The sequence below is a fragment of the Gallinula chloropus genome, assembly GCF_964237585.1.
Source record: "Gallinula chloropus genome assembly, chromosome: 19".
Lineage (NCBI taxonomy): Eukaryota > Metazoa > Chordata > Aves > Gruiformes > Rallidae > Gallinula > Gallinula chloropus.
The window spans coordinates 2,441,359-2,468,915 of NC_140104.1; the positions used below are offsets into that span (position 1 = coordinate 2,441,359).

The 27,557-nt window shown below is 41.2% G+C and overlaps 2 protein-coding genes across 2 annotated transcripts; both read left to right on the plus strand.

The window, feature by feature from the left end:
- Window positions 1-319: 319 nt before the first annotated feature.
- Window positions 320-8,974, plus strand: SHPK (sedoheptulokinase; the record flags this gene model as incomplete). Its single annotated transcript, XM_084273224.1, has 7 exons — window positions 320-496; window positions 1,715-1,856; window positions 4,594-4,777; window positions 5,950-6,102; window positions 7,181-7,356; window positions 7,480-7,680; window positions 8,563-8,974. The coding sequence occupies 7 exons, from the start codon at window positions 320-322 to the stop codon at window positions 8,955-8,957; spliced, it is 1,428 nt and encodes a 475-aa protein (XP_084129350.1). The 3' UTR covers window positions 8,958-8,974.
- A 5,733-nt stretch (window positions 8,975-14,707) lies between these two features.
- On the plus strand, window positions 14,708-23,875 carry LOC311199171 (transient receptor potential cation channel subfamily V member 1-like; the record flags this gene model as incomplete). Its single annotated transcript, XM_084273223.1, has 15 exons — window positions 14,708-15,030; window positions 15,595-15,761; window positions 16,068-16,220; window positions 16,610-16,750; window positions 17,225-17,523; window positions 18,131-18,307; window positions 18,482-18,646; window positions 18,912-19,007; window positions 19,601-19,671; window positions 20,295-20,460; window positions 21,170-21,236; window positions 21,644-21,960; window positions 22,527-22,654; window positions 22,880-22,995; window positions 23,543-23,875. 15 exons carry the CDS (start codon window positions 14,708-14,710, stop codon window positions 23,707-23,709), a joined length of 2,553 nt encoding a protein of 850 aa, XP_084129349.1. The 3' UTR covers window positions 23,710-23,875.
- Between the last annotated feature and the right edge of the window lie 3,682 nt (window positions 23,876-27,557).

Below are 27,557 nucleotides of genomic sequence, written 5' to 3' on the forward strand. Positions count from 1 at the left end.
GCGCAGGGCGTTCAGGGAAGGTTGGAGTGGTTTGGTCACGCTCAAGATGGAGGGGTAGCGCTCAGGTGCTGCTGAGGGGAGAGGTCTGCAGCCAGAGGACAAAGTCCAGGCGGCTCTGCCAGCACAGCCTGTGTGATCCCTGCAGGCTGCTGGCGTGGGGGCCCACACTGTGGATGCCGTCGGCGCCTTTGGCTCTTGAGTTAGGTGCCATCTAGCAGCGTGGAGCTCAGTATGGCCTGTGTCAGTCCAGCCACTGCATAGAGAGACTTGTGCGTGGTGGGGAAGGTGAAAGAAATCCTCTCTGGCTATGGCTGTGGCTATGGCGGGCACCGAGGCTGCAGGCAGGCCTGGGCCTGCCTGTGTGCTGGGCATAGACCTGGGCACGACATCGGTTAAGGCAGCTCTGTTGGTAGAGACAGAGCAGGGGCAGGTGGTGGCAGAGAGCTGCTCCAGGGAGACACAGGCTCACACCAGTAGCCTGGAAGCTGGACCGCAGGTAAGAGGTGGGAGATAGCACTGCTCATGATTTCAGGAGACCGGCCTTGCCTGGTGGTGGCCAGGGTGTTTTGCTGTCTGGTGCAGACTCAAGTGACTTTCCTAGGTTGCTTTTGTTCTTAGATTGACAGACGATTGCTGCTTGTGACTGAATGTGTGAAAGGAGAATTAAAATGCAGTTTACTGTTCAAGAAAGTCAAGTACAGCTGCTTGATTCAAGAAAGACTCAGGTTTTGAAAAGTTGCATAAGGCAAGCTTAAACTATTCTCCCATGAACCAGCACCTTGTCTTTGACAGTACCAGTCAGGAAGCAGAAGCCACTTGCCAACTGGGAGGGTATTTCATAATGTGAGATGGAATCATAACTGGAAATTCCCTGTGGAAATACCCAGGAACATGTACTCCTGTTAAAGATACTTACATTCATTGTGTTGGTCAGCCTAAGAAAGGATGAATCAGAATAATTAAAAAAAAAAGTGTTAACATTCCTCTGGCCTAGTATTGTAGTGAGTCCAGCAGGTAGTTTCTGAGCAAAGATACCAAACAGGCCAACCCTCCTCCCTACTGTTGTGTTTCTGCAGCCAAAAGTATGTATGTACAGATTAGTTTACATCTCTGTGTAGACTATATTTGAATACTTAATCTTCATATTGGTGTGTCAAAAAGTAATCTGAATCCTCAGAGGTGTGAAAGGTGGAATACTGGGTTCTCTAGTTCGGTCACTTTGCTGGATAGTTCTAGGAATAGAGTATCCAGAAATGAAGTATCAGCATCATCAAAATCAACTGAGTAGATACAGAGGAGCTTTGGGAAGATGTCAGGGAGACTGTGCCAGTCAGAACATGCAGATAATCCTCCTCCTGAGGAAAAAGAGGAGCAGTGTATAAGGTGATTTGATTAAAGCATGTAATGAGTGTTAATGGATTTTTTTAAGAAAGGTATATTTTGTATGGTAACCCAGGAAATTAAGAATTATTTAGCTTTCAGTTTCAGAGGCTGCTATCTCATTCTCAGCTTTCTGGTATTGGATTTTAGTGGGTTTGTGAGTTTTTTTGCATTCTTTTTTTTCTTTTCACTTTAGTAATGAATGTTATTCTAATACATGCTATTAAGCTAAATGAATTCTGTTCTTCACTTCTGACTAGAGTGACCTTGTTTAATAAATACACTGAGTGGATCCTAATGGTTTCATGCTCAGAATAATGCTTTATGATTGCAGGGAATGGAGCAGAACGTCCGGAGAATAATAAGAGCATTGAATGAATGCCTTGCTGCTCTACCTCAGCAGCAGCTTCAGAGAGTCACTCACATTGGCATTTCAGGACAAATGCATGGAATTGTGTTTTGGAAAAAAGAGAAAGGTAATGTTAATTATTTGGCATTCCTGTTCAGAGTATTATGATGCAGAAAATAACTCTTCAACACTGAGGTGATCTGTAGGAAACTGCTGCATGTTCACTTTGGACTTCTGTAGAACAGAATTAACAGAAGGTCTTCTGTAGGAATTTTGCTTTAATTACTGGAATTTCAGCTACCTGACCGTATTTAACCATGTTGTTTGCACAGACTGGTCAAAGGATGTAGTCCTATGAGATCCCAGCAGAGTCAGCATAATTATTAATATTTGTGGCTTGCTAATTGCTTGTCCATCCTATGCTATCTGCTGCCAGTTGAAACTTCTTCATCATGTGAATGACTTTGGGGGATGGGAGGGAGAAGTGGAGGAATTTTTTCATGCCATAAAACACTTAACTAGTTGCTGCCCAGTATTTTGATACCTTCTAATGGTTCTGCAGTAGCAATATTAGCAGTTCTGTGTATGCCTTGAAAAATAAGCTATGCTTGATCTTTATTTTAGAATGTGCATAGCATGCCCAACAGTGAAGATTGCTTTGCCATTTTGAAATGCTGTTTGAAAGTACAGTAGGGAAAAAACCTGAAGTTCAGTAAACAATGTTTTCAGTCTTTATTTTTTCCTTTCCCTCCCTCCCCAAATCTCAGGGCTTTTTTTTTTTTCCTAGGAAGTCTCAGACTGCCATGTTGCATTCATCTTGGTGCTTCTGGTTGTGTTAGTAGGAACTGAAAAAAGGTTATGGTCAGGATTCTGAATTTTCAGCTGCTTGTGAAATGAAGGGCCAAGACCTCAGGAACAGGCAGCCAGAGTGTGGTAGTCACATGAGGTCCATTGTGCAAATACTCAAACAATCTTTGTGACAGTAAGGATGTTTGAAAGATTCAGGCTTTGGATTTCTGGCACCGTGGTGATAAGGATGGATTATCATCCTGTAAACCAGCTGAAAGGCTTTCAGAATGTGGTTCCATGTCTTCTTTTTTACCTGATGACAAATTTTGTAATAATGAGAGTTAATGCAGATTAAGCAAAGATTTATCGTAAACCACAGAATAGATTTCCCAAAAGTGCTAGTCACTGCCTGTCAAAAGCTGTCAGGGTCTTAATTGTTTTAAGAGACACTATGCTATTCATTACTAGCTGTAATTTTGTGATAAATACTAAAATGATTAGAAAGAAAGAAATCCAAAGGCTGATGGACCAGAGGAGCTGTTCCTTGCTTTTCAGCTGTCCCAAGGGCTGCATAGCAAAGCCTCATGGGTTCATGCTAGACATAGATTCTTACATCATATTGGTTAATATTTTATATCCTAAAGCCACATGCCACTTTTGTTTCATTTCTATCAAGTGAAAGAGGGTGTTTGCTCTCATGTGTTTTGACTAAGTGAATCTGTGCACTTTGGGACGTAAATCCTATTTCTAATAGCATCCTTTAGGGTTAGATTTATGGTTAATAATATTCCTTAGAATCAATTTAAAACTAGAAAATCAAACCAATTGGGAATTCAGTTCAAACAGACTTGAGCGAACAGGGAATTAAGGGAGGAAGAAAAAGTATATGTTTGCTTTGCATGTTTCACATAGTACTTCCCATCTCTCAGACCTGCTTTTTACTGTGTGAGTGTAACATCAAATCCCTGTATTCAGCCCAAGACAGACTCTTTTAGCCATATTTGTGCCAGCCAGTACAGCAGCCGTGTCTCTTTTTGGACCTGTAGGACATGCAGAGCTCAAAACACTGCTTCTGTCCCACCCAAAACCCAAAGGGTTGCCAGAGCCAGCTGGAGACAGTGCGTGTCCCTGTGTTGTGGCCAGGCATCACCTGGGAGAGCAGTAGCTGTCAGAGGCCAAAGCTGTGCAAGCAGACAGCATGTGCCAGTGCTTGAGCTTGGCTTTTGCTTAGTCTGCTGCTCTGACAGGAGCGTACGCCGTCTTTGCAGGACTGCTTGTGCTGAGCATGTCAGGGCAGGAGGTAGCATACTGGAGTGGAGCAATAGCAGACATTGCTGGGAAGGTTCCCTGCAACTCATGAGAAGTTGCCAGAGTTCAACTGAGGCCTTCACATGGAAGTGTGTAAAGATTTTATCAAAGGTGAAGTGGTCTCTGTTCAAAAGGAACGTGCTGGGCTGCTAATACTGGATTAAATCCTGCTCTACCTTTGGTGCAGTTTTGTTTTGTAGCATAGGAGAGGTACTTTGATACACTCTGGTGCCTTGCAGTCTGTTGCTTTATACATATAGATCCACATTTCCTGTTGCTTTGGCTGAAAAGGTGATGAAACTACGTGCTATCTATCGTAGGCAGTTCATTGCTAATCCAGCATTCATCCAGGTCATGATGTGTCAGATCCCAGTGAGGTTTGTGTATGAGAACTGTCATATCAGCTTGTTACCTCCCATAGCAGAACTGTCATTTTTTAATTTTTAAAATTTTTTTTAGTGGGTCATCTGTTAATTAAGTTGCAGCATTAATATCTCAAAGTGCAAGTTGCTTGTCCCTCAAGGCAGTGCTTATAGAGAAGGAAGGCCTTGGATACCATTCTCAATTTTAGCAAAGATGACTTGCATTATGACATTATCTAGGACTGAAAAGTATGACTAATTAATTTGATTACAGTCGCTACTGGCTCTGTTTCTGCTTTTTTCCCAATATATTTGACAAACTGCCAAGAGTGTCCAGAAATGAAGCCTGCCAGGAGGACTGTGCTGCAGGGGATCACAGGACTTACCAGATACTGTCTGTTCCAGGTTGCAAGTGGACAGAGTGTGATACAGGCCCTACCTTTGAGCCAGAGGACGTCAGTCATCTGATTACTTGGCAAGACGGCCGCTGCAGTCCCACCTTCCTCTCTTCTCTTCCTCTGCCTCAGTCACATGTCAGCTTGGCTACAGGATTTGGGTGTGCCACAGTCTACTGGTATTTAAAGAAGAGGTACATCAAGCTGTTTCATATCTTGAATTTATGTGACAATTAGTATTCCTGTAGCATGTTGTCACTACAGGCTGAAGGGCTGCATTTCTGTCTGATCAAAATATTAATTAAGTAGTCAAAAAATATTTAAAATGGCAATATTCAGTGTTAACTATATGCAACCAAACATGGAAGAGTCCCTGACCTCATAAAAATACTACGGATCTCTTTAATAGAAATAAAAGCTTTTGACCATATAGTAACAGAAGCCTCAAAGTATCATAAAATTTCCAGTCTGCCCTACTGCTCAGAGGAGCTCAGCTAATGCAGTTTCAACACTATAATTTTGCCGTATGAAGATTGTCAAAAGTACAAACATGCCTAAAACAGTACCAGAGTTGCTTTGTCTGGTTGTTGCCAGATGCTAAACCAAACAGTCCCTAAATTAATTTCAGTTCCTTCCTTCCTTAGTTACTGAGATCCTTATGAGGTGTTACGAATTATCTGCTTTGTTGTGGCATGTTTGCAGAGGATAGAATTTTTCACATATGACTTGGCATCAGCAAGATTTCCTCTCCGGTTTCATCTGCAGTATGCTCTGTTTCTCAGCCAGCCAGTGTCTTCCTTTGCCATAAGTTCAGGTTCAATAAATGGGGAAAAACTTATTAGATCATGGTTTCTTCCATTGTGTGTCCATCAAATATGGGAAGCATGGCTTTAGAGCTGTATTAACTCATGAGTCCAGCTGCTTTGTTCTGTCCCTGCTTTGTTTCACCTTTTGGTACATTTTCCATTCATATAATATGTGGATTGTAGAGCAGCTGCAGAAATTTACCTAATCTCAAATACTTGAGGATCAACAAAGTGACCTTTTTTTGTGCAAACAATTACTACCTTTTTGGCAACTTTCACAACAGCACATTGAACTGATACAACTCATTCCTTAAAGCTGCTGTCTCTCCATCTTCCTTCAGGAGACAAGTGTTGCTGCTGTGGTGACAGCTTGGAAAACAAATTCCTTTTAAAGAAAAATAAAACAACAAAATATAGGCTGGTCACCAAGATGTCTGTTTCATTTTTAGATGAGACCACACGTGTTTGAAGTTCCCAGTAACAATAGAAGTAATCTTATTCCCACTGCCTGATAAAACACTCCTTGACTGTTTCTGTTTTTAAAATGTTTTGTTTAAAAGTCCAGATTTTCTGAAGTCTTATGATGCAGCTGGCACTATCCATGACTATGTGGTTGCCATGTTGTGTGATCTGAAGAAGCCACTCATGTCCGTCCAGAATGCTGCCAGCTGGGGATATTTTGATTGCAGAAACAAAAGCTGGAATACTGACATGTAAGTGCTGAGGTTGTTCAGTAGGGTTTGTGTGTGTCAGGCAATGTGAACACCTCTTTGGGCCCTAAGTATGAATGTGACACAGATAGAAAGTGATTGAAAGTTACTCCTAATCAGTTGTGCTGTGGCATCATGAGTTTGCTCTGTTTGTAAGGTATAAATGTCCAAGTTATATAAACTTACCTAAAATCTTGCACAGTATTTTTAGAAAAACCTAAGACAGCAGAGCTGTCAGATTTGTCGGTGAGGCCCTGAATACCAAGCTGTTTTCTTCCCTTTCCTTGGTGGGTGGGACAGGCGCACGCTGCAGCCAGGGTGTTACTTCTGTGATGATAAAAGATGGTTACCCCTTGCTAGTTCTTACAGCTGAGCTCCTTCATAGATACTCAGACTTACTGGTGATAATACCTTAGAGTTATTAGGCTACAAAAAGTCATACAGAGAATGTATTTACTTATTTGAATGATTTGCTCTTTCAGGGCTGAGTGCTACGGCCTTATATATTTCAGGGCTTAGGTTAGGCAAAGACTCCGAGGTGAAAAGATCTGCTGCTGAAGGTATGAGAGAGTGACAGAAACTTGCATTTGGCCAACTGAACATTTACTAATCTGGTGCTGTTGTTGTAGCAGTGTAATGCATCTTGCAGTTTGGTTGTGTAAGGAGTCTGTTGGACTTTAATCATATAATTTGGTTTTAAACCTCTAACTGCATGACAGCTTAAAGTTCTTGGACATGTAGGAATGTTTTTTCTGTTGTGATTCTTTTTTACCCTGGCACTGCTTGTCCATATAACATCAGTAATTTAAACTTGATGAACATGTACTGCTGTATAATCTCAGGTAATCAGATTGCATTTAAAGGAAAGCTATTTATTCTTCTAGACTATTAGAGTTTACCCAGCCCGTTGAACTGGAATGCTGTCCCTGTCCAAGACAAAGCTTTCTAAATAGGTGAAAGCATCCATAAATCCAGCAACCACAAATATATAGCCAGGTTCAACTGGGACTTCAAAGAAGTCTTTGTGTCATGCTGCACATTCCCATACTGCTTCCCTGCAATAGTATTGTTCTGATTACAGATTGAAAAAATCTGGGTTTCCTGTTCACTTGCTTCCAGAGGTGGGAGACCCTGACAGTATTGCAGGCAGGACAATCTGTGCATGGCATGGAATACCCAAAGGAGCAAAAGTAGGAATTGCTCTGGGAGACTTCCAGTGCTCTGTTTATTCCTGTCTGACCGAGAGGACTGATGCAGGTATGAGCTTTTTGATACCTTACTTGGTTTCCTTATTGCTCTCCTTCAGGGTAGCCTAGTAAAACACTGAGATTTGGTTTGTGTTTTTAATTTTTTGTTTTTTTTTTAAATTTGCTGTTCTAGTTCTTAATATCAGCACCTCTGCTCAGCTGACTATCTCAATGCCCCCGGGTTTCCAGCCTCCGGAGACACCAGATCCTTCCTCAGCTGTTACTTACTTCCCCTACTTCAACGGGGACTACTTGGCCGTGGCAGCATCGCTTAATGGAGGCAACGTGTTAGCAACGTTTGTGGACATGGTGGCACGGTGGACAGAAGAGCTAGGTAAGCTAATTGGAGGTTAATTTAAGTTTAAGCTTAAAATTGAGGCTGATCATCAAGGTAAAAGGAAACTAAGGCAAAGGAACAAGCCTAGAATAGTTTTGTCATGCCCTGTAGGGAGCAAGGATGTAACTCATGGGTAGTGCTTCCTAGGACTCTGGAATTTCCAGCTGAAGCTTGTGAACATGCTGGGACAGTCATGCTTGGATTCCACATCCACATTGCCTCTAGGGTTTGGGTTTTCTTATGTTTCAGAAACACAAGATAATTATTTTTTGCAAGCTGTTTTTCAAAGGGAAAGGTCAGCAAATTGGAGGAGAGCTTCTAATTTTGTATGACTGCAGTTAAAAAGAGTCTCTTGATTAGATCACTTGCCTTTTGCTGTGTATTTTGCAGCACTCAGTGGATTTTAAAACCCAAACCCATATAATGTCTTCTAAGTCCTTCAAGCATGATTTTCACAGGTTTTCTTTTTAATAATTCTTTGGGGTTGCAATATAGAAATAAGCTCTGAAATTGGTCTTTCGGTGAGTACTCAAAGTGAATTTTGCATTCATGGGCAGTCCAGCCACTGAAGATGAAGGGTGCCATTAGTGCCTCTACAGATGATGTTTTGTGTAATTTAGCACAGAATAGGCAAAGAGGAATAGCTGTACTACCAGGAAAGGCAGTTTCTGTAATCAGAGAAGATTGCTGGTGTCAAAGATACTAGATGCAATTGGATGAGAGATCTGTGGTTCATATTCCTGGAAAAACGACCTTTGGGACACAGAAAAAGATATACAGTATTTTGCCCAACAGGTGGATTAGCATCCCTTTTAAGTCTCCACATGTAAGATAGGCTAGACCCCTTTGGATTAGTAACATGGCCTTTCCCATCTGCAGGACTTCAGGTCCAGGAGTCTGCCATCTATACAAAGATAATCAGAGCAGCCTTGGCCCAAAACGACATCAAGCTCTCGGTCCACCCAACCGTGTTTGGAGAGAGACACATTCCTGAGCAGTTGGCATCAGTGACCAATATTGCTGTCTCTGACCTCTCCCTGGGTCACGTCACCAGAGCTCTGTGCCGTGGCATCGTGGAAAACCTCTGCTCCATGTTACCTGTGCAGCGCCTGATGGAGACGGGAGTGAGGAGGGTTCTGGGAAGTGGGAGTGCCCTTGCCAGGAATGAGGTGCTGAGGCAGGAAGTGGAAAGGATTTTTCCATTCCCTGTGGTTTATGGGAAGGATGTTGATGCTGCTGTGGGGGCTGCCATGGTGATGATCCACAAAAAATAAAGTCCTTGTTTGGAATGGCCTGACATTCAGCTTCTTGTCTTTTCTTCACTTTTTTCCCCCGTGGTTGTACAGTGTTTCCTTTCACTTCCTTCACTTTATCTGGAGTTGTTCAACATGCCATTTTGCTCATTACAGTGGGAAAGAAAAAAAAAAAAAAGCTTGCATTTAGTGTTCATTTCTGGGTGTACACATTTCATTGCTCAGTCATTCCCATTTGTGAAATGAGAAGTAATTATCACATTAAATTTTTCTGAGTGACTAAGAAAGATCCATTAACTTTCTGCATAAAATACTTCATGTGAGATTCATTTTCCTGGTAGGAAATAAGTTTAGAAGGATTAGGAGAGACAAGTAGCTGTAACTTAGTCTGATGCTTTCTGTACAGATGTCTCACAATATATGTACATATATGGATCAGACCAGGATGTCCCCATTGTTTGGGGGGTTTGGTGGCTCTTGCACAGAAGGTCTGCCAGTTTTCACTGTCACACCACCTTGGCTTAAAGGTCGACAAAACAACCAAAACATGGAGGGTTGTTTATTTGCCTGCTCAGATGGGGTGCAGTGGACTCAGGTCAAAGGCATGTTTAGGCCAGGACCACGACTGGTGACACCTGGAATGAAGGGCTTATTTCTGAATGGAAAATGCATTTATAGGGTGGGAGGCAACTATTTTCCATATATGGCATACATAATTAATTTGTATTTGGGTGGTAGAGTGAAATGAGCCTCTGAAATGGTCAGAATTTGTGATAAACTGGAGAAGCTGGCAAACTGAGCATTACAGAAGCCCAATTCTCATCTCTTTTGGCTTTGATTTCCCTTTTAAGCCCGAAGAGAAGTAGCATTTTGAGAGATGGTCCACAAAAGTAATTAACTGTTGTGATAAAATGCATAGCCATTTTAGTCTATTTGATCAGAAGATTTGTCTGATTCTGACCTTCATGTATTGTGTCAGACCTTTACTACAGCATTTACCAGGCTAGACTCAAATCTGTTCTTAATGTTAAGTGTTGTTCATGTGAGTTCACTTAAAATTACCAGGTTTTTATCCCTTATGTTATGCTCTTAAAATTTATTTCTTCCCCATCTCTTTGTTTTAATGTGAAAACATTTAAACTTTATCTGTCTAAAGATGGAAGTACACTTTTCTCCTCAAATTCAATTGGGAAGCAAGTAAGATGGTTTCATATTATCTAGATGTAATTGCATTACTTAGAAGCATGTATCTTGACTGAAATATGGACATGTATTCCTATCGTGCACATTAGCAGCTTCAGGACTGACTTGTTTTTGTAGTGGGAGATCTGTTCCAAGATCTTAATTACAGAGATGGATTAATTTCCATCTCCCTCCATGCACCTATTCCATGCCATGTTTAGGGAACTACTGGTGTATATAGGAGTTACAGAGGAAGTGTAGATTGGACTGAAGGTTTTGTAGAATGTCTGAATTCTTTACATGTTGTTTTCCATTTTATGTTGTTATAAATTATATTTCTATCAGCAGATCAGCTTCATTTTTATTCAATAACTGGAAAGAGCAGATAATACTGTTCCAGTGTTCTGCTAACCATGAAATCAAGTGATATTTGCTTCCAGAAGTTGATAAAAATAGTGGTCTGGTTTTAGGTTCTATTAGCAAAGGGAAGAATGTGTCTGATCTGCAGGCCAGCTTTGGATACATCTTTAAAATGTCTTGTACATCTGCTGATGTTTTTCCATTGGCAGTGATAGAGAGGGCTCTTGGTCAGTAAAATCACTCTCAAGCCCAGAAGTTGCACAAAGCCTGTGCAGCATGTTGGATGCAGGCCCAAGAAAAAGGAATCAATTCCTTCTTGTTTATTGCTGGCCTATTTTGATAAGCATTCATGTCTCCTTATGAGCTTCCACCTTTAAAGCAGGTCCCTGCTGACATGGAATATGATACATCCAACAACTGTTGCAATAAGCAATGGAGTGGCGCTGATAACAAGGAAATAAATCTTCACAAGAAATACAGGTCAAGGAGGCATTGAAACCCAGAAAATAAGAGAATGCTCCCAAAGTGTGTACATCAGAGCACAGTAAGACTGAAAGGAGCTGATGCCTGGAATGGGAGAAGCAGGACAAGCAGCATTTCTGCCAAGGGGACCAGCAAGGAGCAAGCGACTGGAAGAGGTGGGACCCTCCATTGATCCATACGTTTTTCTTACTGAGTCTCTGCTTTGGAAACAGTGAAGGAGTTAATCACAATATCAAATGAGATGCTCTGCTCAGCAAAGCTCCAGGAGCACCAGCAAAGGACTTGGCTTATTGGTAATCTATACTTATGCATTAATAAATAGGCATTTTGTTTCTCTTGAGTACAATGCTGTAGGGTGTTTTAAGTAGCATAATTAGTTTGCTATTAAATAGGCAAATACATTATTCTTTTATTTGTGTATAGATAGATGTCAAAACTAGAAATGTAGTTACCTTTTGCAAAAGATAAACCAGATAATTTAATTGAATAATTTAATGATCTAACTAAAACCCTCAGGAACTAGAGGTTTGGAGGTTGCTTCTAGCCTAACAGCTACAGCCTGTCAGCTCAGCCTGCTGGAAAAAAGTTTCTCCTGACTAGTTTTTGGCAGAGAGATCTTCTGTAAATATTCGATTTAATGGTATATCATACAGTTCTCATTTTTTCATAGGATCACAGACAGATTTGGGCTAGAAGGGATTGTAAAGCCCATCCAGTTCCAACCCCCTGCCATAGGCAGGGACATCCTCCACTAGCCCAGGTTGCCCAAAGCCACGTCCACCTTGGCCTTGAATGCTCCCCAGGACAGGGCATCCACAGCTTCTCTGGGCACCCTGTGCCAATGCCTCACCACCCTCACAATAAAGCATTTCTTCCTAATAACTAATCTAAATTTCCTGTCCTTCAGCTTAAGGTCATTCCCGCTTGTCTTGTCAGTCCATGCCCTTGTAAATAATCCCTCTCCAGCTTTCCTGTAGGTCCCTTTAGGTACTGGAGGCTGCCTTAAGGTCTCCCTAGATCCTTATGGATTAGATAAGAATTATTTTCTTCCTAATATTTAAATGTTCACTGTTACATATATATATTATTTAAACAGAAAATGTTAAGAACATGGAATGATAAAATGGCCTTAGGACTTTCTGTCATTGGTTCTCCCTCAACTCTGTTCTGAATCAGCTTATCTTTGAAATATTTAGTAGGGCTTTTGAGCAGCCACCCAAGATGTCCAGAAAGATGACTGATCTCACAGAATCATGGCATATTTTACAAAGTCTTGTAGATTGAAATGAAACTGTGACCCACAGCAACAATTGCACGGTGGTTTGGTGGGTTTTTTTGGCAAGCTTGAGTGTGTTTACGAAGAGGAAATCTGGAGAAGAGTGTCCATTACTAAATGCAATTACAGGGGAAGGAAAAACAACATCAACTTACTGCAATTCTTGTAAAGAGCTTTGCTAAACTCCTGGGAATAGAAGCTACTGATGCTTCTGGTTCCAGAATTGTTCTTAATGATCATATTAAACTACCCCCTGTTCTTCTAGTGAACTTCCCCTGATTCTAAAAATCATCAGACACATAGAACACTTCTGCAGACAAATGAAGTGGAGAAGAAAACTCTGAGGTCTTTTCAGTCCAGACACCTTGGAGGAGGAATATCCATCACAAAATTCCTGTAGATCAGAGGGTGTTTACAGAGGCTGGACTATTTTGTGGAAGACGGGATTTTTTCCAATATTGGTAAGTTTTGTATGTATATTTGCATAGCATGGTTGTTAGTTGTTTGTAAAGTCTCTTCAGTATTTATTTTAAGTTGTGATGTGGTTAGATATTCTATCAAAAATATTTTATTTATTGTATCAAACATCACTGTACAAGGGATTCAGGGTTGAAGTAGCTCATACATATTTTAGGATAAGTAATTTATTTTTTTTTAAAGAATCCTTCCAGAGAATTTGGAAAGGTATTTCCCTTGCAAATTCCTACTCATGAGGAAATGCAGCTTTGTCTTCATTATCAATGATTTTACTAGCAGGGATTAGAAATGAAAGTACTTAAAATGACTAAACCAATTGCCAGGGAGACAGGATTGAGTCTATTCTGCAGACTTTAATATTGCACCTATTCTTTGGAAAATAAGTGATTCCATTTTCCATAGCCATCTCTCTGACAATTTTTGGCTCAATCTGCATTAATTTAAATAAGAAAAAAATCTTAAAATTACCCATGGCTGTATCACCAGTGTATTTTTTCCATATTTATAAAACTAATTTTATAACTTTTTCACCGAAGTAATTGCTCTTCTGTATTTTTACAATCATATTCCAAATGGAAATATTTTCTATATATAATTTCTTAGTTACAGATCAATTAAGTTAATAAGATACTATGTTCTTCTTTCAGAGTGACTGTGAGGCCACAAAGAACTTGAAAAGCTCTGAGGACACAGTGAGTTAAACTACACTCTTTAGTATTTTGTCTATGCTACGCTGTCTTGCTTCCAGTAACCCTAAATGTGTGAGCTTGCAAATCGATGATAGAAAATGTAAATGCCTGACAGAAGGTTCTTTCCTATCCTACTTGCACAGGAAAATGTGAGTGACCCTTTATGTGTGTATTCAGTGGTTTCATAGAGCTGAAAATCTGGCTTTAATGGGCTCTGTAAGTTTGCAGACAAACCCTCTGAATGTTTTTGTGAAGAGAAGCATGTTTCAGATGTCTTTTTCACCCTGGTTGTATAGAGAACATTACTGATGGTTGTGATTTGGTTTATAAATAAAAGCTCTTTAAAGATTTGTAACACTTATGCTCAAAGATGTAAGACTTCAAACTAATCAAGGATTTCAGAGTATGTTTGTAAGGCTGTTCTGCTGTCTGGAAGAGCTCTGCAGCAGTTCAGAAATGATGTCTTGCTGTCTCCATTGCTACATTTTGCATTCAGTGGCATAAAGACCAACATTTGTCTAATTAAAAAAGTTTCATAAGAAGGCACACACACACAAAACCTGCTCTTCTTTGCATATAGCATATTTGTGAATGTGTCAAATTCTTGGTGGTTGTAAATCAGCCAACATCAGGTGTGTGGTTTTAGTCATCTCCAATCTGTGGTAATCTTTCCCTCTGGGTTTCCGCGTCTCGTGTTTGAGGTGACACTAATCTCCCAATAATCACATGCCCAAATTTTCATCTAGCCCTGCTGTAGCTCTGGTGAAGCCAGTAAGTGATGATTTTCTTATATACAAGCAGCTCTCTGTGCTCAGCATCAGTGAGATATGGTTATGGCACAAGCAGCCTTTTTTTTTTTTAACATTTCTGATCTAATCTGGAGAATATATTGCAGCACAAACCAGTTAGAAAGTAGAGAAGAAAAGCAAAGATTGTTCAGGGTTTGAGACTGTTCAGGTCTTGACAATGATTGGAGGAGGATGAGGCACTAGTTCTAAGCAGAAATGGTCAGCTCTGCAGTGAGGTGGCTGGCAAGGTCTGGGGCACTTTGGTTTCGTTTCTCCATTCTGAAATGGGTAAAGGGAGTGGGGACAGAGCATGGAGGTAGTGACCTGCTAAACTGTTCTAACTCTGGGCACTATGAATATTTGTTCATCTATGTTGCATCTGGGCTGGGATGAGAGGGATCAGTCCATTCCCTGCTGTTTCTGGAGAGTAGTCCTAGGCAAAAGGGAAAAAGCCTGGCCCTGTAAAGTGAGGATTTTGAGGTGTTTGTGTCACTCCTGACAGACTGCCTGCTCATCATGTCGTCCATTCTTGGGAAGATGAAGAAATTTGGCAGTTCTGACATGGAGGAATCTGAAGTGACAGATGAACACACGGATGGGGAAGACTCCACGCTGGAAACACCTGACAGCCTCCAGGGTACACTCAGCACTAAGCAGCCCACTCAGCAGCCCACTCAGCAGCCACCCAAAAGCAACATCTTTGCAAGACGTGGACGGTTTGTGATGGGGGATAGTGACAAGGACATGGCTCCCATGGACTCCTTTTACCAGATGGATCAACTGATGGCACCTTCTGTCATCAAATTTCATGCCAATTTGGAGAGGGGGAAACTGCACAAGTAAGTTTGCCTTGTAAGATTTGGTTGTAATAAACAGTTTGAGAGCTGCAGACTGTTTCTTAGAGCAGCATTTATTCTTTCCACATAAGCGTGCCCATTTCTTCTGTTTCACCATTTTCTATGCCAATATAAGGTGTGTTGCATCTGAAATTGATAATAGCTCTGGTCTCTTGGCATCTCTGGAAATTCAGGATATGCCTGTGGGTATTTTGCCCAGAATTAGTGGTAGGCCTGAATTCACTTGCTTGAGACAGATGGGTGAATGGACATCATTCAGATTGAGAACATGAGATCACCTGCCTCCCAGACCTGCAGTCAGACTGCCATACCTCAGTGCCTCTTTAAGTCTTGTTCTCAACTTTTCAGCAACAGATACATCCATTTTATCAGGATGTATCAAGTTTCTTACAGACTTTGTTGATTTCTGGTTTTTTAGACTTTGCAGATCTGTCTATACTAATCTACTTACTACTTCACATAAGCAAATGAAAAATAGTAATCTGGTAGTTTATAAAAACTCTGCTAAATACCTGACTTTAAGAAACTGAAATTTACCCTTCTTAGGCTCCTCTCTACAGAGTCCATCACAGGCTGCTCAGAGAAAGCTTTCAAATTTTATGACCGCAGAAGGATCTTTGATGCTGTAGCCCAAGGCAACACAAGGGACCTGGATGATCTGTTACTGTACCTTAATAGAACCTTGAAGCATCTCACAGATGATGAGTTCAAAGGTACCCTTTAGTGTCACATATTTTAAGTTGCCTGCTTCTTCCAGTAGTGCTCTGGAGATGAAAACAAAGAAACATAACTGTGTTAATTGTCTGCAGGAGGGCCTCTAATAGCCAGTACTTCCCTGTTGTTTGGGGAACCAATTGATTGTAAGGTTACAGGAGAATTCAGCAAAATTAAAATATTCTGTGGAAGCCTGAAGGGGTTTTCTTGTCTTTTGAAAAGAAGCTCATTAATTCTTGCATGTCTTGGGAGTATGTAGTAGGTTTGTAATCACTTCTATGTAGCTGCAAATTTTTGTGTTACAGAGCCAGAAACTGGGAAAACCTGCTTACTGAAAGCCATGCTGAATCTACATGATGGGAAAAATGATACCATTCCCTTGCTGCTGGATATTGCAAGGAAAACTGGAACTCTGAAAGAGTTTATTAATGCAGAGTATACTGACAACTACTACAAGGGTAAGAGAAATGGCTATTACAGTGAATACTCTTGCTGCTAAGACTGAAGATGGGGTTGGGCAGGGCTCTCCAACAGTCTTCTGCATGAGGCTTTATGCCTGAGGATGCATCACTCTGAAGTTACAACGGTGATTAATAATCACTGCATTCATGCTAGGGCAGTGTTTTGCTTGATGCAATATTCTACCATTTTTGACATGCAGTGATTTAATTGGAAGTTTTAGGACCTTGTATTTGCTGTCTGTGCCATCTTTTTTCAGTTCCAGAGCTTTTTAGTCTGGAAAAAATCTGGTCCACCATCTTACATGGAGATGAATGAATTGTGGTGCTTGAAAGCTCTCAGTCTGTATTAAATGTTGGAGATTTCTGTCTGATGAGTGTCTCTGTAGGCCAGACTGCACTTCACATCGCCATTGAGAGAAGGAACATGTACCTGGTGAAGCTCTTGGTCCAGAACGGAGCAGATGTTCACGCCAGAGCCTGTGGGGAGTTCTTCAGGAAAATCAAAGGGAAATCTGGCTTTTATTTTGGTAGGAGTGAGCACAGTATGAGCTTTATTGATTGGTGTTATCCTAGCATTATCCCAAATGCAGGCTGTTAAATAAATCCTGTTTATGTGCAACCAGAGGTACAGAAATACCAGATGGGCTCTTCCACCAGTTAGTCCAAATATTTACTCCCAAAGGCTGAGATTCTAAGGAAACACAGTTGGTAGCTGATGGTGTTCATTGTGAGCTTGGTGCCTGTATCCCTTTATTTTTGAGGCATGGTATCCTTTGATACTTCATAACCTCCTGTTAGATCTCCTTTCAGTGCTTTTCTAAGCAGCAATGTAGTTAAACCATAGAAAATGTGATTCTAACAGCTATCACAGGAATTAGTGCTGTATCAGAAGAGACAGCACTTTGCCTCATGGTGGAAGATGAAAACAACATGATTTTCTTCTGTTTATGCACATATAGTATTGGGCTTTCTGACTGCTCATTCCCATTGTGTGCCCATAGGGGAGCTGCCTTTGTCCCTGGCTGCCTGCACCAACCAGCTCTGCATTGTGAAATTCCTCCTTGAGAACCCCTACCAGGCAGCCGACATCGCCGCCGAGGACTCCATGGGCAATATGGTCCTGCACACACTGGTGGAGATTGCAGATAACACTAAGGATAATACCAAGTTTGTTACCAAGATGTACAATAATATATTGATCCTCGGTGCCAAAATTAATCCAATCCTGAAGCTAGAAGAACTCACCAACAAGAAAGGGCTGACTCCATTAACTCTGGCAGCCAAAACAGGGAAGATAGGGGTAGGTGAGCAAATGTGTTTTTGTCTCGTTACTGTATCCAGTTACACAGAGTATGTGCAAAACAGTGCAGGACAGATTTTATCACTGCTTATTGTCAGGGCCTTCTAGTTAAGAGGAGTTTAACATGCATAACTGTGTAATCCTTAAAGACTCTGAAGTGTGTGTATGTGTGTATGCCCAACTGACATTGTTCATATACCACTGGTATGCAAGGCAGCCCAGACAGAACCAGAAGGTGGGTGTCTGCTGTCATCTGAACTGGTAGAGTCCTTGTACTTTTGACTGGCTGATATAATTTGTCTTCTGGCAGTCTCTGCTCAAAATGACTGTATGCTCAAAGATGTGTAACATACATCTCTGTTTTTCTCTTGCAATATTGAAACAGAGAATGGGAAGTTGTAAGTGATATTTGTATTTCTCATCTCCCAGCATCCAGTGAGAAAACTAATGTTGTTTACTTCAACCTTTGATCTCTGCAGCACCACAGTGAGTTGACTTCAGCACAGTTAAACTAGGGAGAAATGAGCCATCCTGTCTTGTGGAGATACTGAGGAACTAGAAGTCCATTAGCACTGAAATGTTGGTTGTATTGTTCTTTCGCAATTAGATTTTCGCTTACATCCTCAGACGAGAGATCAAAGATCCTGAGTGCAGACACTTGTCTAGGAAGTTCACTGAATGGGCTTATGGACCTGTCCACTCCTCTCTTTATGACCTGTCCTGCATAGACACATGCGAGAAAAATTCAGTGCTTGAGATTATTGCCTACAGTAGTGAAACACCAGTGAGTATGCACCTCCTTGGCACTTTATCCACAGCCTGGGGCACTGCACATAATCACTCTTCGGAGTTTAAGGGTACTAGAGGGAACATTTGAACTCATTGAAGATGAGTATCATTTGCTGTTTTCAAGGCCCACTGGTCCCATCAAGATTCTCCTCTTTTTCCTTCTGCTCAGAACCGTCACGAGATGCTGCTGGTGGAGCCCCTTAACAGGCTGCTGCAAGACAAGTGGGACCGGTTTGTCAAACACTTATTTTACTTCAACTTCTTTGTCTATACCATGCATATCATTATTCTCACCGCAGCTGCTTACTACAGACCTGTACAGAAGAAGGAAAAGGTATGTTATTCCTGTTACATATAAGGGGAACCACCCTCTGCATGATGTCCCAGGTCTGCCTCCCATTTGCATGTGTGCTCTTAACATCAGAATTTTCCTCTTTCCTGAAGGTAGGAGAGAGATTTTGACCCTGCTTGCTTCCCAGTCTTGCTCCCTTGCTGCAACACATTCAGAAACAACATGTAGTTGCTTTCAGCTGCTGGCAAGGCCAGGTATTTCCTATCCCCATTTCTGCTGAATGCATCTATGTTCCTGTCTTATACAGCCTCCCTTCACATTTGGTCATAGCACTGGGGAATATTTTCGAGTGACTGGAGAGATCTTGAGTGTACTGGGAGGCCTCTACTTTTTTTTCAGAGGGGTAAGATACTTGAAACTTTTCCTTTTTGCACTTTGAGTAGAACCAAACATCCCTTTCTATTCAGTAGAATTGGCTGCTGAAATAATCCATGTTTTAGTCAAGTGCTGTGCATCTGTTTCCTTGGCATTATTAGGAGTTCTAAGGTTACTAGTAAGCTAAGATAAAGTTGTACCTATTGTATAAAAAAAGACAACTCTTAAAAGTCAGTGAGCATCTCAAGCTTTGGCCAAGCTAATTGTTGAGAATGGAGTATTGCAAACAGCCAGGCCTCTAGTAAAGATTACAAGTTTTAGCTTAAAATCCCCCTGCTTCCCCTTGGCATTCAGTGGGGAGTGTAGAGTGAATCACAGGTCCTCAGGTCAGTGACTGAACAGGTTGCTGTCTTCAGAAGGGACACCAGATGTAAGAGAAGTGTAGTGATAATGGAAGAGTGCTTCCTAGATCTCACGCCAGTGTTGGTTTTGAGCTGTTCTTGTGAGATGCTTTATATATTGGCTCCCTGCTAATAGGTACCAGTGCTTAGCTGATGCATTCCCATGGGATACTTCATCCCTCCTTGGATGCTGACTTGGTCTTCATTCCTTTTTTTCCAGATACAGTATTTCATGCAGAGGCGCCCGTCATTCAAGACGCTGATAGTTGACAGCTACAGTGAGGTTCTTTTGTAAGCTCCAATGTTTCTGATTGCATTTCAGCGTGAGAAAAATGAGTGTGTGAGATCTGTAGCTTTGGCTGAAACCACTTGTAATAGGGAGATGCTTTGCTATGATTTTCTGGGCCCTTACAGAATACTTGCCAGTGGATGTCGTAGCACTTGAACAAGTAGGTCTGGATCATTAACCTCCTTTGGAGGTAAAGTAAACCAAGTGTCTAGAAGTTCAGGTGCTGTGTCATGCAGCAGAGTTAGGAATAGACCTCCAAGTTGGACTTTCAGTCGTGTGCATGTGTTGAATATTGTTTTGTGTTTGCTTGGCAGATGTGCAGAAATGCTCCCATTTCAAAAGGGAGCTTTGCTCTCCATAATTCAGGCCCTTTCTATTCCCAGCTGGAATGCAGCTGAACAGGGGATCTCATGGGTCAGTAGAAAGAGAAGGAGTGCGGAAGAAGTGAGCATTTTCAAGTTTGTGAGAGGAATTGTAGGGTTGAGAATGAAAAGAATTAAGGGAAGAGAGGAGAGTTTGTGTTCTGGAGAATCCCTCGTACTGCTGTATACAACATGGGGCTCCTCTGTTCCCACCACCTGTGGCCAACTCAGCACTCTGCATTCAGACCGTGCTTGTCTTTCAGCTTTGTTCACTCCTTGCTCCTCCTGAGCTCTGTGGTGCTGTACTTCTCTGGCCAGGAACTGTACGTGGCTTCCATGGTCTTCTCCTTGGCGCTGGGCTGGGCTAACATGCTGTACTACACCCGTGGCTTCCAGCAGATGGGCATTTACTCTGTCATGATTGCCAAGGTCAGTCCAGTGAGAAGGTGATGAGGGCAGCAGAGTGCTCAGATCAGGACACTGCTGCCAACAGCCCCACTTCCAGGAGAGAAGTCACTGTATCTACCTCCATGATGCCACTTGTGAATCTCATATCACCCTGCTATATTTGGCCAAAATTTTGAATGAAGTGATACAATTTATGTAGGAAAACCTTCTGCTCCTCATCCATACATTTCATAGGAGTCTTAATGTTATTACCTGCCATGCCTCCAAGTAACCACAGTTAGATACGCATGGATGAAAGCAGGCTGAGAACAGTGCAAATGGGCCTGGTGTGAAATGGCTCAGCTTTCCACCAGCTGGAAATTTCCTTAGCTCTAGTTTAAATATTACCAAACAGAGCAATTAGCTAAGAGGCAGTAGCTGGCTAATAAACTTCTGTATTTTATGTAGACAATTAACCCAAAAGGGGAAGAAAGATGCAACTGCCTTAATGTTTCTACACAGAAAGATGAGACGATTTGACATGCATGTGTCTTGCACATGTGTGTGAACAGTTGCATGAAAAACAGTGAAAAATGGGTTTTGTATGAAAATTTATTATCTCAGTGGGATAAACAACAGTTTAATGTATGAACAGCCAGTGCACAGCGAATGTCTTCTTGAGCTGCAGCAGTATTTTCTACCAGTTTTTGATGCAGTAGCAATATAAAAATATTTTGTTTCCACATTACAGATGATCCTTAGAGATTTATGTCGCTTCATGTTTGTTTATCTAGTGTTCCTCTTGGGATTTTCAACAGGTAATGTCATACTTGGAGTTACTTTTTGTTATCTTAAAGAGTCTCAGAAAAAAATATTTTTCAAGTGGCTTAGACTTTTTTTTTTCAACTAAACCTAATAAATTAACCTAATTACAAAGGAAAAAATCTCTTCAGAGTAACGATTATGTATAGTAATTTCATACAGCTTTTCATCTCTGGCCTCAGACTGCTTTGTGAAGCTGAATAGAAAAACAGTCACGCTGTTTTAAACAGTCAAAACTGAGACAACCCACCTGAGAGGGTGTCAGTTATGGGGTGTATTTTATAGAGCAATTTCACTGGAGACAGTGCAGCATGAAAGATAACATGTCTTACCTTTATGCTCATTCTCATTGCTTGCAGTGCTGTGTTTTTATCTTGCATATGCGATTCCTCTTTTGCAACAGCTGTTGTGACTTTAATTGAAGATGACAATGAGGGGCAGGACACAAACAGCTCTGACTATGCCCGATGCTGCCATACGAAACGAGGCCGCACGTCCTACAATAGTCTGTATTACACCTGCTTGGAGCTTTTCAAGTTCACTATTGGGATGGGGGACCTAGAGTTCACAGAGAACTACAGGTTCAAGTCTGTGTTTGTCATCCTTCTGGTTCTCTATGTCATCCTTACATACATCCTCCTGCTCAACATGCTTATTGCACTGATGGGGGAAACTGTGAGCAAAATTGCACAGGAGAGCAAGAGCATCTGGAAACTTCAGGTACATTGGTTCTGTGAGGCTTCTATCGAAGAAGGGTGTGGGGAATCATAAGAAATTTCAGGGAGAATCCTTAGCAACTAACATGCTTCTGAATAACAGGTCACTGCTGCTTCCTGATTCCCATAAACAGTTAAAAAGTCTACTAGTTCCTTTTCCATGCATATTTGATGTTTTGCCTGAGCAGATGTTCTCAGTGTTCCACAGATGTTCAGAATTTAAGAAAAGAAGTACTTTTATAATTAGACAGAATTATTTGGGCTTTTGATAATGGAAAAACCTGGTCAGAGTATGAAAACAGGGATTGTGCAAGGGGAAAACCAATCTGTACCAGAATCTTAAAGGTATATCAGCTTTTGTTTGAGGTAAGAAAGGGAACTTGATGGTTCTAATGACAGGGCAATGATTTAGCATTTCAAATGACATATTAACAGAGGTGGTATTTCAGATATGGGTACAATGCCTGCTCTAAGATGGTAACAATCATAAAAGATTAAGGTTTTTAAAATAAAGGTAGAATGACTTTGAAACAGCAGCCTCTCAGTGGTCTGCTTTCTTTTACCTGGTAGAGAGCCATCACAATCTTGGATATTGAGAACAGCTACTTGAACTGTGTGAGGCGCTCGTTCCGGTCTGGGAAGAAAGTCTTGGTGGGGGTCACACCTGACGGCCAAGATGATTACAGATGGTGCTTTAGGTAACCTCTTTCTGTGTCAAATGAACAATCTTTTATAGACAAACAACATTGAGGTATCTGGTAATGGGAAGCAGAACTTTACCCCTGCAGCACTCTGAAAAGTAGTGCACTAACACTGTCTACGGTAGTCAGTTTAATCTGTCTTTTGGGTCAGATTAAGAGGTGGCATTTTGTAATATAAACTCATCTTTAGAATAGACATTGGTTTTGTTATTATCTCCTCAGGGTTGATGAAGTGAACTGGTCCACGTGGAATACTAATCTGGGCATAATCAACGAAGATCCTGGGTACTCTGGGGACCTCAAACGAAATCCCAGTTACTCTATTAAGCCTGGCAGAGGTGAGGGTTTCAGGGACCTAACTCCTAGTATGGGCTACACACTGGCAGTAGAAGCAGCATTGATTAATTGTTAGAGAGCAGTCAGTTTTATGCACTTAATGATAATGGCAGTAACTAAGTTAATGGCGTTCTTGGTCAGGACAAAATGTAAAGGATTAAGTGGGCTCATTATCCACGTAGCAGTTTTATTCTCTGGAATAGAAGCCCCATAGATTCATCATTCTGATTATAGATTTTACAAGGCAGGTAATATGTGTAAATCCTGAGGAGATGGAACAGTGTAGGATGGCAGCCTGGATATCCAAGGAGCTACCTTGGAGACCCCAAACCCTCAGCATCCAGTGCAGAAGCATTTAACTGTCTGATCCTTCCCTGCTGTACTTGTCAGCTGGAATATGGAAATCTCATGGAACAGTATGGGGAAGAAAACCACAAAGCCCTTTCTTCCTGCTTCTTTCTTCTTTTATCAGCTTTCTATTTAAACCATTTGTGTATTTTCTTCTGTTTCTGGGGAGGGGAAAAAATAAACCATTCCTTTCTGGTTTAGTTTCAGGGAAAAACTGGAAAACATTGGTTCCACTTTTAAGAGATGGAAGCAGGAGAGAAGAGTCTCAAAAACTACCAGAAGAAGTCAAATTAAAACCTATTTTGGAACCTTATTTTGAACCAGAAGATTCTGAGATGTTGAAGGACTCTCTTCCAAAGTCAGTCTAATCTTGTCTTTAAGAAGGAGATTAATTCTAGTTGCCCATGTTGCTCCCCACAAGCAGGGTAATTAGAGCACTTCACAGGAACAAGGATTTTCAGAGAAAGGTCAGAGGACTTAGGACATTACCATGTACAAGGATTCATTAAGTATGCTAAATAAACTATTTGTTGTTTAAGCTTATGTCTTCATGGTTATTTTTCATATAAATCTGCAAGAAACTGTCTATACTGCTTGGTTTATATTCACTTGGGTAGATATTTGCATCTAGGCTGTCTCATGAAGTTAGAAATAGTTCCCATAGTTGTTTTTTGTTACCAAGTTGTTATGAAACTGGAGAAGGATTCATAAAAGAACAGTAAAAATCACCAGGAGCTCAGAGATATGTTCCTGTGAGGAAAGTTTCTTGGGAAGCAGATAAATAAATGGGGATACAAGGAAAGAATACAAAATAATGAACGATCTAGAGATGTTGTTATTCTTTTCTCATAACACAAGAACAAATATACTCTCTGAAATTTTAAAGGTTGAATAGTCAAAATCAATGAAATATATGTTTCTTTTACCCTGTCTAAGTAAACTGCAGAATTCACAGTTATTGTTACTGAGGCTAAAAGCTTAACAAGATCCCAAATTTGACATTTATTTAGATAACAGATGAACTTTGCACAAAGTAAGAGATAGTGGTTATAGAGAATATATGTTTCAAAGGTCAGATGTATAATAATGTATAACAATAATAATCTTGAAATCAGACAGTTTTTTGTTCTTGACTTTGACAGCAACAACAGGAGGAAAGAAATCTGGTGCTACAAATCCATCTGGCTGGATTTACAGAGAGAATCAGGAAAAATATCACAGCAAAAATAGGCAGATGTTCCAAAACTGCAGATAGGAGCTCTGGAAAGAGAGGAAAGAATAGGAGGAACTTTGCATCCTCTTGAAAAGTGGCTGGACAGAAAGGAACTGAGCATAAGAAAATTTGTCTTACAGACATCTGGCCCAATATTTCAGTGCTGGACGTGGTCAGCAGTGTGGGGATGAAAAGGTAAATTGTTTTAGTTTCTTTCCTTGTTATGTATCACTAAAGCAGTTGGGCATTAAAGGACGTTAAGTCTAGGTACAGCATGAATATACAAGAATCTGTAAGCCAACAAGGAGTTTAACCACAGGTTTCAGTTTGAGCTTGTGCACTCTTTCTGTGGTTGCATTTGAAGTACAGTTGTGCTAAAGAGCTGCTGTGAAACTGGGCCAGAGTGCACAGCCTTTGCCAGGGAAGGCCCATCACACTTCTGTGGTGGATCCAAAGGCCATGGTCAGAGAACATTCATACAAGTCACTGAAGTTGGAGAGTGGTGTGCTGGAGGGGGCAGTTGCAAATTATTGGGAAAACTTGAAATCAAAGACAGAGAAAATTGAGCCAGCCTTTGAGAGGTAATTTTCATCAATATATCCTTTAATTCTTCTGCATTTCATACGATACTGAAACATACCCTATTTCTAAAGAGAAGCAATTAGTATACTTACATGCAGACTGCCTTTCACTGCTAACACTGTTAGATGAAGGTTTGGATTGTCTGACATGAGTTCTTTCACTGGGGTCAGGATTTCTCATGGTGCTCCCTTTTCATAGAGTACTAGAGCAGATATTTCACCAAAATCTTCAAGCATCCAGCTGCTTTATTTGAAATAGTAGCACCATCTAGAGGACTAATAATTCTTGTTTCTTTTGTTAACATCATTCAAGACAAACAATTTTATTTTCATAGAATTTCTAGGGTATAACCAAAGAAACTTGCAAAAGGATTTGAAAGAATTGCTTGAAAAAACTGAATCTAAACCCAACAAGCTTTGTGTGTGGTGGATAAGGAAACCACAAAGGGCGTTTAAAGTACACCTGTTCCATTTCACACCATTACAAAAGTGTATCACTAAGCACTTGATAGCAGTCTGTAGCCTTCACTCAAGACCTCAATGTGCTCCATGTTGAACATGCCAAGAGACAGTCCACATGTAAAACAAGTACAGCTAAGTAGACAAGACAGGCTGAGACAGTGAAATAATTTATTATTAAAACTATTAAGAAGGGGCTGCCCAGAAAAGCAGAGTTGATCGTCTCTGTGCTTTTTTATGCCCCAGCAATTTATGTTTGAAAACACACCAGGATGATGATAGAGCTGGAAAGCATTCATGAAATTTCTCTGTTCCCTGTGAGGGATTCATCTCTCTTAATTGTCAGCCTGGGTAGAGTCCTAACCCATTGCTTAAATTCCACCTTGATTTACATCAAGTGCCTATCCAGAGGGGTTGATCAGCTGCTCAGGGTAACCCAAGCACAATATAGGCCTCTGCCTGCCTTCCCTTTCAGTTCCAACAAGATTACAAAGGCTGCAGGATACTTCTTAATAAAACCCTGAAATGCTAGAATTCAGAGGCAAAACATAAGTATAAAGTTGTGGTTAAAATGTAAATGACCTGTATTTGTGGGATGGGGTGGTGCTGCTGGGTTTTTTTGGCTTCATTTTTTAAATCCCTTCGTCTTCTCTGGGAAGCAAACACAATTATCCCACTTTCTAGAGCGAGTTACTACTAACCTCACAGCATCTCCAGCTTTATCACCACTCTGTTACTGCAGTGGGCAGGGGTTGTTTCCCACAGCTGGGGAGGTACAGCTTGGCAGTGACTCCAACCCCGTGTGTCCCACAAATTTATTCAGACTCAGCTGGCCAGGGCTTGCTCTGCCACAGTTGACTGACTTCATCTTCATTCCACCTAGATGTATAGAATTGCTTTTGGAAATCCAGGTGTGTCTCTGTTCAGGCAGACTGGGTAGGATGCCTACAGGGGACATACTTGTTCTGAACTGACTTTTGAAGTGGAGGGCTGCAACTAACCCCCAGGGAAGAGAGGTGGCTTGTCAGGAAGCGTTTGTGCTTTGAGAGTAGCTTTGCTAGGACCAGCACCTTTCTATTCCTTCTGCTGAGGAATATTTCTATTCTACTGGCCATGGAGGAGCATGGCTTTGCAATACATTACCTTTGCTTGGGTTGTTTTGGGGAGATTCTGCTCACCTTGGCAGACATATTTTGCACAGTTTGGCAGAATCTGTGTCCTGAGCACTTGGGGAGGTTTTTTAGTTTGACATTTGCATATTTATTTCATACTGAACGTGGTTAGAAACAGCACATGGTTCCCATACTATTCCTTGAGGCTTGCAGGTGATAAAAACCTGTCCTCTCACAGTTATTAGTTATATTAATTTGTGTTCACACTAAGTGCTTAATATGAGATGATCACATTCAACAGCTGTATAAATCCACCAGCTCCCAACAACCTCACTCGCTCAGAAGCAAAATAAATGGAAGGTGCTGGTGTGTCACCTCCTGTCTGTGGGTGACAACTGTAATTAGCAGTGGCTGCAAATGTGTGTAGGATGGGAGGCAGCAAGAAGAGGTGAGCTGGATGGAGAAGAGTTGAGTTACACCTCACTGGGAGTTGACAATGGGCTGATGAACATCTGGGAAAGCAAAAGTGTGATGTCAGTATTATACAGAATTGCCATACCCAAGGTGCAGCCTGTCTAGTCAGCCATGTAAACTGACCAGTTGTGTCTTTCGAGCTCCAATGATTTCTGAGTTTGTTGAGAAAACCAGGCATCCTACCTGAGCCAGACAGTGTGTGTGTGCTCACTGTGCCCTCTGCAACAGCTGGCATTGCAGTCTGAATAGCCCTTGTCCTAATTAAACAGCAATGTTAATCCCTTCCCAGGCAGCACATTGGTACTTCTTAGTGGGGTCCATGGGAGGCATCAGGACCCACAAGATCCCCTCACCATGTGCAGGCTGGTGCGTGGGTA